At 44.9% G+C, this 11,325-nt stretch overlaps 1 protein-coding gene across 1 annotated transcript; it reads left to right on the top strand.

The window, feature by feature from the left end:
* The first annotated feature begins 7,738 nt into the window (after positions 1 to 7,738).
* LOC138968552 (beta-1,3-galactosyltransferase 1-like) lies at positions 7,739 to 11,071 on the top strand. The gene is made up of 3 exons (XM_070341131.1): positions 7,739 to 8,405; positions 9,152 to 9,673; positions 10,216 to 11,071. The coding sequence occupies exons 1-3, from the start codon at positions 8,149 to 8,151 to the stop codon at positions 10,673 to 10,675; spliced, it is 1,239 nt and encodes a 412-aa protein (XP_070197232.1). The 5' UTR covers positions 7,739 to 8,148; the 3' UTR covers positions 10,676 to 11,071.
* Positions 11,072 to 11,325: the final 254 nt, after the last annotated feature.

Below are 11,325 nucleotides of genomic sequence, written 5' to 3'. Positions count from 1 at the left end.
CTCACACACACAAACACACACACACATTATCACACACACACACACACGCACACACATAAACACACACACACACACACACATACACACACACTGATTTTTGTGCAGGCTGGTGTTTTGTAGCTGATTTAGTTGAGAAGATGGGTAAAGGTGTCACTCGACAAACAAATCTCAGTCAGTATATAGGAAGCTCAATCAGTATTTATGAAGTAGCCACGCTGGTGACTTGTGGCGTGTATTTAGTTGAACGTTGATTGTGTAAACTCCTGAGCAGAACTGTGGTAGGGAACATGATCGCTTACGCGAGCATGAATGTACTTTAAATCTTTTTCGCAAAGGTTTTAAATGTCTGAGCTGAGTATTCATTGGTGTACTGTTCTCCACATTGAACTACTCATTGGTGTACTGTTCTCCACATTGAACTACTCATTGGTGTACTGTTCTCCACATTGAATTACTCATTGCTGTACTGTTCTCCACATTGAACTACTCATTGGTGTACTGTTCTCCACATTGAATTACTCATTGCTGTACTGTTCTCCACCTTGAACTACTCATTGGTGTACTGTTCTCCACATTGAATTACTCATTGCTGTACTGTTCTCCACATTGAACTACTCATTGCTGTACTGTTCTCCACATTGAATTACTCATTGCTGTACTGTTCTCCACATTGAACTACTCATTGGTGTACTGTTCTCCACATTGAATTACTCATTGCCAGTACATCATCTTGATCACATCAAATGTATCTATTTTTTGCTTCTTACTTTGTGTGTGTCCGCGTGCTTTTTTCAAGTTTTTTTTCTTTTATCACACCACTTACGTAGAACTTGTTTTTGGTCTTATCCTTCTGTTTTGATGTGTCTTACAGAAGAATTGTTTTTGTTATGTCGTTTGTATTTAGTGTTTTTCTTTTTGCTCTTTCGTTGTTGTTGTTGTTGTCTTCGTCGTCGTCGTTGTTGTTGTTGTTGTTTTTGTTTGTATTCTCAATTTCTTCCCTTCTCTTGCTTGATGTTAGGTCAAAACGCTGAATCAAAAGCGCCCGGTCTTTTGAACACAGAATTTAAAGGTACTGAACTTGTCAAATCCAGGTGCACGGAGCTCCTGGGGCTTTTAGTCATACCTCAGGCAGCTATCCGTTAGAAGAACTACCAAGTTTCATTGACTTGCACCCAAAGAGTCAAGAACTGCGATTTTTTTACGAATTAATTTTGTACTCGGACCCGGCTGGTCTTGGCCTATTTTTGGATCTAAATTTAGGTCAGGTAGATCACCACATCATGCACAAAAAGACACGTCACTAGCAAACTATGTCAGACGTCATCATGAGTTTGTGTAAAACAAAATGGAGGCCGGAATCACTCAGTTGAATCGAACTCCGACCAAACACCACGTAATAACTAGGTTAATTTATGCACTCGCGTGAACAAGAAACTGTCGAGCTTCACAGATGTCGTCGTTGGGTAGTTTTGGGTTTGTTTTACTACCATAGGAGGATTTTTGAACTGTAAATGCACTCAGCTGCAACAAAAACGCAAAACGAAGGCTGTGAGCTGCACTGTGCCTTTAACGAAACGCGACGGCATGCCTAGTTGTGGTAACAGCAGGAGAAACAACAGCAATGGCGACAGTGACAACGAGGAATGACAGTCTGTGGGTGTTAAAGGCACACTCCTCTCGTGACAACTGTTTGCGCTGACAGTCTAAGGTTTAACAAGGCTTTTACATGGGATAAAACCATCTCTCCATTTGGTCACATACCAAACATTAACAGCCTAATTGCTTTCTGTGCATAGTGGGAATTTTTGTTTGGGATGAAACGGAAAGTTTCAGTATGTAACTGGTTAAATTCTGAAAATACAGTGATGAAATGATTAACCGGGCAGACTACCGGTGTGTGCCTCTACAGACCGTTTTTCCCCTTGCGAATGTTCTTTCGGGGATGTTGCCAGGATTTACTCTCTTCGGCAAGTTTGAGGCACTCCTTGCACGGCCTTTACTTTCCCGCAACGGCCATAAAAGGGAGCCCACCAAAGGTGTCAAAATGACGACACATTTTTCGATTTGAAAAAGAAGTTTGTTTGCCAAGTGCCGTCATCAAACGATATCCCTGGCTTGGTATGCTTGCCTTCTTTAGGGTCTGGCCACACTTGAGTTACATTTAACATGCTAACACATCGCTTTATTACATTTTTCGAAGAGCAGGATTTGGCCAAGAGTTTACACGCTTATAGTGGTTTTTTTCAGAAAGCTGGTTAACTTGGCTCCGCACTTCGTAGGCAGTTTATCTAAACAGACAGTTCTGATACAGTGCTTCCGTTCTAATTTGTAAGAAACACGTGTTAACAGCTCACCGCCTTGTAAATGACGAATTGACTCGTTAAAAAAGCGATTAAAAATATCAGCTGTTGTCACGTAGACAATTATCCTTAGCGGATTATGACTTTATTCAGTTATTCTGCAGAAAAACAGAAATGCTGGAGAAAAACTGTTTGTTTCTGCAACATTTCTGCATAATGTCATCTTTCGCGAGAGCAACGTTTTTTTCTGCAGTAAAACAGTTTTACTGCAGTAAAATTGAAATCAAGAATGCTGCAGTAAAACGGTGATGTTGTTTTACTGGAGAAAAACTGTTTACACTTTTTCTTCAGCATTTTAGCATTATTCAGTTATTCTGCAGAAAAACAGAAATGCTAGAGAAAAACTGTCTTTTCTGCAGCATTTCTGCATTATGTCATCTTTCGCCGAAGCAACGGGTTTTTCTGGAGCAAAACATTTTACTGCAGTAAAATGGAAATCAAGAATGCTGCAGTAAAACAGTGCTGTTGTTTTACTGCAGAAAACCTGTTTACACTTTTTCTGCAGCATTTTGTACTGGCTCATTATTATGTTGGAGCACGCGAGCCCCCCTCTGTCGAGAGATGGACTCATCCAGAATTACCAATAGTTGTGCGTGACACGAATGTATTTTGTCTGTCTGACTTCCTTTCCGCTGGAAGTTCAAAGTTTCAAATTAAACAAAGGCACCTGTGAGCAACATTGTCACATTTTCCCAGACGAACGCAGTAGTCCACTTCGTGTTCGATTTGCTTCAGAAATTGTTCACGTTCGGCCGCTATTGTGAAGTTGAATGCTACGGCCTTCTGATTGGTACACTGCGGAACAAACTATTATACTATCCCAGGGGGCGACGAATACAAACGCTACTTTACAAGGTCGTTCGTTTTTCTCCAAAAAAAACTGTCACAGACTATTGTGAAGAAAATGTTAATCGCAATAATGCTGCAGAAAACCAAGTAAACATTATGCTTCAGAAAAACTGAGTAAAAAACGTTGCTTCGGCGAAAGATGACATTATGCAGAAATGCTGCATAAAAGACAGTTTTTCTCCAGCATTTCGGTTTTTCTCCAGAATAACTGAATAATGTCATAATCCGCCAAGAGCCAGTACAAAATGCTGCAGAAAAAATGTAAACAGGTTTTCTGCAGTAAAACAACAGCACCGTTTTACTGCAGCATTCTTGATTTCAATTTTACTGCAGCAAAATGTTTTGCTGCAGAAAAAAACGCTGCTTTGGCGAAAGATGACATTATGCAGAAATGCTGCAGAAAAGAACGGTTTTTCTCCAGCATTTGTCTTTTCTGCAGAATAACTGAATAAAGTCATAATCCGCTAAGGATAGACAATCTCACGCTGTAAAGGTGACGTCTTGGCAGACGTGAAAGCATCTACCTGACTGCAAGATTGAGCATTGTTGGATTGGAGGGGAAGTGTGTGTGTGTGTGTGTGTGTGTGTAAGTGTGTGTGTTTGTGTGTTTGTGTGTGTGTTTGTGTGTGTGTGTTTGTGTGCGTTTATGTGTGTGTGTTTGTGTGTGTGTGTGTGTGTGTGTGTGTTTGCTTGTGTGTGCGTGCGTGCGTACTTACGTGCGTACGTGTGTGAGTATGTATGTATGTGTGTGTGTGTGTGTGTGTGCGCGCGAACGCGCGCGCGTGTGTGTGTGTGTGTGTGTGTGTGTGTGATCAAGTACGTCACACGTCTGTTCACATGCTCGAAACCTGTCGTGCGGCCGGAAGGACAAAGCAGTGTTTCCTCAAGCACTCTCTCGCTAATCCACGCCCTGGATCGTGGAACGCCTAGTTATGTCCACCGCAGGAGCTACACACTTTTATGTCCCCCGCAAGATCAACCACATGGTAGGTGTCTCCAAATTAATGCCCTAAAATAGAAGATAACCAGACTTTCTTGTATTGAAGTTTATATCATACTGACCGGTACTTTTTTTTTGCATTGGATCAGCCAGTTTTCTTACCATTTTATACTCTCGTGTACTACATAAGAGAAGAAATTTCAGGTAGACCCCGGACACAACCTGATCGATGAGAATTTTCAACACGTGCTCTCAGCGCGCAGCGCTGAACCGATTTTGGTTTTTCTGTTCATCTTCCCAGATCCATTCCCACTAACTCTTCCTTAACTTCTCCAGTGTTTTGCGTTTATCTCCCTTCCTTCGTGTGGCGTCAATTCATTTTCCCGTTACTACGTTACTATTTTTAGAATGTCACTGCACTGTCGATCCATAACGCTTTCCTTGCACCCGTAAGTTGTCCTCACTGTAAAAGTGCAAAGGTCGAATCAATTTATAGCCACGCGAAAAATACAGTCATCTATCTCTATATATTTATAGATATACATATATATATACGGCTTCTGTGTGTGTGTGTGTGTGTGTGTGTGTGTGTGTGTGTGTGTGGAGGCAACACCTGTGGATTGTAGAGTTCTGTTTGTGATGGGGTCTGGCGGCTTTTGTCTGTCTGTATGTTCTGGCCTTTGAGAAGCCATAACAGTTAATATAGGGCTTACAAATAAGCTCTAAAATTCTCAATCCCGTATGAGAGGACTTCGCCTTCAAAGGTGATTGTGGTGTTTCGGCACTCGATTACATTTGACGTCGTCGACAGGGATGGGACTCGACATGATATGTTCAGGAATGGCATTATGGCCACTGAATCATTTTCGTGCTGTTCCCATTCCACCAACCTGGGAGGGATCTAAGCTTGGCGGGTCCATGGTTCGGAACTTTGGGGACAAAGTTTATTCAAAGGGGGTCGAGTGTGACAGGGAGACTACCGTCGCCCTTCACAGCAGACTCTGCAGAGTTGTTCGCCTTAGAAGTTGTGGGCTTTCCTTGCATGTACCCGTAAGTTGTCCTCACTGTAAAAGTGCAAAGGTCGAATCTACTTATCGAAAAATCCACTGTCATCTATCTCTATATATTTATATATATAGATAGATATATACGGCTTCTGTGTCTGTGTGTGTGTGTGTGTGTGTGAAGGCAACACCTGTAGATTGTAGAGTTCTGTTTGTGATGGGGTCTGGCGGCTTTTGTCTCTCGGTATGTTCTTGCCTTTCTTTGAGTGGGCACAAACTGGTGGAAGAAAATGTTCACACGTGCTCTAAGACGGCGAACCGCCACGCTGTCTGTCTCTGTCTCGCGATTCACCCGGCTAAGCCGGGTATTCCTCTAGTATTTATATAGCTCAATGTGATCTGTAGGCCTCTTTAAAATAAAACTTGGCCAATTGGATCTGAAAAACGGAATTAAAGCACGCGCTTTTGTCCCAGTTGCGAGTACTGGCAGTTGCTAAAGAAGGGATAATAGTTCAAAGTCCCCCGTAATACGGCTGCCTGAATGGCGGAAGATAAACGGTCATACGGGTAAAACTCGGTTCGTGCAAAACACTAGTGTACATGGAAGTTGCAAAACATGAACGCAGAAGAAGAAGAATAGTGCAAAGTTAGTATAGTGGTTTTGTTGTTGTTGTTGTTGTTGTTGTTGTTGTTGTTGTTGTTGTTGTTTTTGGTGGTGGTGGTGTGTGAGACAGAAGAAGAAGGCTTTTCAAGGATTAGAAGATGACAAATGGTACACATCAGATGGTTGATATTTTATTAAAACCAACTAAACAAATCGAGAGAAAAAAAAAGTAAAGTATATGCGCAGAAGTCCAACAGAAACACCATTTTTACAGCACGTACTTCATGGCAAAACCTGTCACCCTGGTATACAAGCGTGAGCAGGCCTCGGGGTCAAAGTTGGGAGCTGGGAGCGGCGTAGGTACTCATGTTTTATTTACCTTAAAACTAACCTACTTTTCCATGGATGTGAGGCACGTGACAATGAGTGTGGTGTCAGTTGGGGTGAAGGGGGGAGAGGGAGGGGGGGGGGGGCTTTTCTCACCTCCTGTCTGCTTGATAATTATGTTTGTGTCAGTTGGCAGACGTGCAGGAGATCTAGTCAAACCAGATACTCTATAGTCTCTGGTCAAACCAGATACTCTATAGTCTCTAGTCAAACCCGATACTCTATAGTCTCTAGTCAAACCCGATACTCTATAGTCTCTAGTCAAACCAGATACTCTATAGTCTCTAGTCAAACCAGATACTCTATAGTCTCTGGTCAAACCCGATACTCTATAGTCTCTGGTCAAACACGATACTCTATAGTCTCTAGTCAAACCAGATACTCTATAGTCTCTGGTCAAACCAGATACTCTATAGTCTCTAGTCAAACCCGATACTCTATAGTCTCTAGTCAAACCCGATACTCTATAGTCTCTAGTCAAACCCGATACTCTATAGTCTCTAGTCAAACCCGATACTCTATAGTCTCTAGTCAAACCAGATACTCTATAGTCTCTAGTCAAACACGATACTCTATAGTCTCTAGTCAAACCCGATACTCTATAGTCTCTGGTCAAACCAGATACTCTATAGTCTCTGGTCAAACCCGATACTCTATAGTCTCTGGTCAAACACGATACTCTATAGTCTCTGGTCAAACCCGATACTCTATAGTCTCTGGTCAAACCCGATACTCTATAGTCTCTAGTCAAACCCGATACTCTATAGTCTCTGGTCAAACCCGATACTCTATAGTCTCTGGTCAAACCAGATACTCTATAGTCTCTAGTCAAACCCCCACAAGTATTCAACGGTGTGCATGTGGAGTTTCGGAACCTCGCAGTTACCACTATGTGTGTGTGTGTGTGTGTGTGTGTGTGTGTCTGTCTGTGTGCGTGTGTGTGTGTCTGTCAGTGTGTATGTGTGTGTGTGTATGTATATATATATGTGTGTGTGTGTGCGTGTGTGTGTGTGTGTGTGTCAGTGTACGGGTGTGTATGTCAAAGAGAGAGAGAGAGAGAGAGAGAGAGGAGAGTCGGTGTTGCAGCCAATTCTCACTGGGTTGGGAGGGAGGTTGCACTAAGTAAGCAAGAGAAGAGCAAATTTACAAATCCCCCATCCCCGCCCATATCATTTCAGTCTATAGTCTATATACATACATGTGTACTTGAGTGTGGCTGCCCAGTGTGTGCTGAGAGGGCGTCTCCCGATGCTAACGTCAACAAAGGCAACTGTGCCCAACGTGCACCAATGACACACAGAGGAAAGCAAGCATCTGGCAACATCTACACTGCACTCCCTGTCGGAAATGCACATTTCCCTCAGCCAAAAACTGTTGTAAATTGCATCATGTTTTTCGGTCAACACTCCACTGAACGAGTTACTGATCATGAGGACAAGCTTTTCAGGCAACCGCTTGATGTTTTCTCTCTGTCTTGTCTGTCTCTCTGTCTGTCTGTCGGTCAGTCTCTGTCTGGCTGTATCTCTCTCTGTCTCTGGCTCTGTCTGTATCTCTCTGTATCTGTATCTGTCTCTGTCTATGTCTCTGTCTCTCTCATTTTCTCTCTCCTTTGTGTATCGTGTTTAGTTGTTCTTTGAATTGTTCTCCCCATGAAATGGGCCGACGAACTTTCGCTCAATGTTCAATAAATCGTCATTTCATTTCGTCGTCATTCCACTTTTCACGACGAACTCTGTGTTTTTGCTTCGTTTTAGGCCCACTGTCTAGCCCCTGACAGCGGCTCAACGAGCACACGTTTGCTGGACATAGAGATTTGAATAGCTAAATTCAGCAAAATGGTATGCGGCCTGTTGCACGCGAGTGTGTGGTGTGTGCCACAGTGTGTGTGTGTGTGTGTACGTGTGTGCGTGTGTACGTGTTCTGACCACACATCTAAATACAAAGCACCCGAAAATCGTATCCAAAAGTCTTCCACGATTTGTTCCCTCGTTGCAGATTGTCACCATGGTACCGCCAACGCTGACCAAATATGGGCGGTGTGCACTCATCTTTGTCTGCCTGCTGGTGGCGCCCCCTCTGTTCTCTTGGCTTTCCTCGCTTGCCTCCCCTACCCAGGTCGTCCTTGACCTTCACGGCATGGAGTTGCCGGCGCTGTACAAACACGCGCTTCGTAATGGCGACGGGAGCATCGACCTCACCATCAACATTCCCGCGGCTGCCGACGTGCTGAAGAGACTGCAGGAAAGACAACTGAAAATCAAGTGAGTATTTTCTCCGCTGTGCGTGTGGCTGTCCTTAGCGGAGCTAAGTCGTTTTACCGACAATTCAGTGCCAAAGTTTCAGGACTTCGCAAAGTTAACGTCGCCCAATTAAAGAGAGGCTCTTCGAAAAGACACGGGCTGTCATTGACAAACATGGACGACAGAGAATGAAATGAAGGACTGATGAGAAAAAACTACAGACATATAATGATGCCCCAGTATAATGTCCAGCTGGTATTCATTACACGGCGATACCTTTACTGATATGCGCCAGAAGTGTAGCGGGTTGGATTCACCATATCAGATTTGGCCAGGCTTTCACTTGGTAACATACCTACAATCAATTTCTTGGTAACATACCTACAATCAATTTCTTGGTAACATACCTACAATCAATTTCTTGGTAACATACCTACAATCAATTTCTTGGTAACATACCTACAATCAATTTCCGGACTGCTTTCTGGGGTGCGTTGGAATTTGTTTGATGAATTAATTTCTTCAAAAGCCACTGGAGACATTTACAAAAATAATTAATCATATCAACAAAATCCTGATATGCACGGAGAGCACCCAGACAGTTGATGTTTGATATGTGACCAAGTGGAGGAGTCCAATATAAAAGCATGGCAAAATGTGATATGGTGAGTCCACGGGAAGGAGTGTGTCTTTAATCTCAAGACTCCTCAGCTCACGCCAGGACACTCACACTTTCTGATACACACTTCTTCTTGATGTGCGATCAGATACAACCTGACGGTCCTGTCTCGCAGCGACGATCTTCACGGCGCTCCGTCTAACGCCTCTCACAACGAACAGGAGGAGGAGGAGGAGGAGGAGCACAAGACTTACTACCCCGTCACCATGGACTCGCCCTACGTCATCAACAGCCCGGGGGTGTGCCGGGGGGTCCACCCGCTGCACGTGCTCGTCCTCGTGCACACCTCCACGGGCAACTTCCAGAAACGGCGCCTCATCCGCGAGACGTGGGCCAACCAGAACCTGATGACGTCGCGCAACCTACGCCTGATCTTTGTCCTGGGGCTGACCCCCAACGCCACGGCCCAGATGCTGATCGAGAACGAGCGCGTTGTGTACGGCGACCTGATCCAGGGCAAGTTCAAGGACTCCTACCACAACCTGACGCACAAGGGCGTGCTGGCCTACCGCTGGATCCACCAGCACTGCCCGCAGGCACAGCTCATCGTCAAGGTGGACGACGACGTCTTCATCAACCCCTTCCACCTCCACAACGTCTACTATCCCAGGTCAGTGTCCCGTTAATCTTTCCCCCAACCTCCACGTCTTTCTCAAGTTTCACTATTACCAGTTTTTACCTTACCATGTCAGTGCTCGATACGTTATCCCCTGTCTGTTACGAGGTCGTCCTTCTAAAGTAAATCCTCTAAATCATCTCATCTCTCTCTGACTTGGAGAATGTTGAGACCAAAAATGACCAAACCCAGATATTGGGAGACATTTCGCAGACGTAAAAACGTACCTTTTCTCAACCTAGGACACACTGCATACTTGGTGACTTTAACATGACTTATTTAAGTTCTTCTTGATCCCAGTCTTGTGTGTGTGTGTGTCTTTAAAGTTCGCTTAAAGGTGTGGTTTACTGTGTTACGTTCTTAAGTGTTATGGTGTATGTTCTCTGATGATATCTGTATACATCACACCTCCATTTCTCTTTTGGAGATAATAACGTTTTCTATGTCTATTTCTATGTTTTTTTGCTTCCATCAACACTTTAATTTATTATTTGAAAATGTTTCATTTGTTATTATGTCACGCTGTAACCCCACAGGTACAGCAAGGCGAACCGCACCATCGCGTGTCACGTGCGGCCCAAGGACACGAGCCCCATCGCGCGCAAGAGCAGCAAGTGGACGGTGCAGGAGTACGAGTTCCGCGGCTTCCGCTACTTCCCCTTCCAGTACTGCAACGGCTACGTGGTCATCATCACGCCGGACATCGTCAAGGCCATGTACCAGGCGGCTTACACCACGCCCTTCTTCTGGGTGGACGACGTCTACCTCTACGGCATGCTGCCCGCCAAGGTGGGCAAGGTCACCTACGTCAACATCCGCGGCAACCTGACGCTGCACATGCCGACGGGGCTCAAGTGCTTCGGGAAGCCCATCTGCAACCTCTTTGCCAGCAGCGTGTGGAAGGAGTCTGCGTTTCATCAGATGTGGCAGCTGCTTTTAGCTAACATCAGCCCCAGCGTAAAACCAGTCATCAATCCTGTTTATCTTGTCACGTAGCACTTACGGTAAACATCATAGATGTGTTTCGCTCTTACCAGTGCAAGCATAAATCTGACATCAATCGCTGTCACGAAATGCGACACCTAGGCAGAGGGGCACGAACCGAAAGTTGTTGCCCCCCAAACGGGAGAAAACAAACCGCGGGTTCTGATTCGTTGAAATCACAAGTTCAACACATCTCAGTTTCAACCAATCCAACACTGCGGGTGGCTCCCGTTTGGGTGGCAACTTGTTCGTGCATATCGATCAGCCCTCGTCCTAACCGAGACTAACCGAAGCTTGAAACCATACATCAACCATGCGTATCTTGTCACGTAGCAAGCCTGCTATCCTATTGGTATCCCCAGATCAGATCAGACCTAGCTTTAACCCGACCCTCCACCCTACTTGCCCCCCCCCTCCCCCCGCCCCCAGCAAACATGCGTATCTTGTCACGTAGCAAGCCTGCTACCCTATTGGTATCCCTGGATCAGATCAGACCTAGCTTTAACCCGACCCTCCACCCTACTTGCCCATCCCGCCCAACCGCCCCTCCACCCCCCCCCCTCACACACACACACACACACACACACACACACACACACACACACACACACACACACACGTCAGAGTACCGTGTCAAAACCGCAGAAGAATTTTGCTTGACC

Source organism: Littorina saxatilis, linkage group LG6, assembly GCF_037325665.1.
Source record: "Littorina saxatilis isolate snail1 linkage group LG6, US_GU_Lsax_2.0, whole genome shotgun sequence".
Taxonomy (NCBI): domain Eukaryota; kingdom Metazoa; phylum Mollusca; class Gastropoda; order Littorinimorpha; family Littorinidae; genus Littorina; species Littorina saxatilis.
This window is presented reverse-complemented; position numbering and strand designations above follow the sequence as displayed.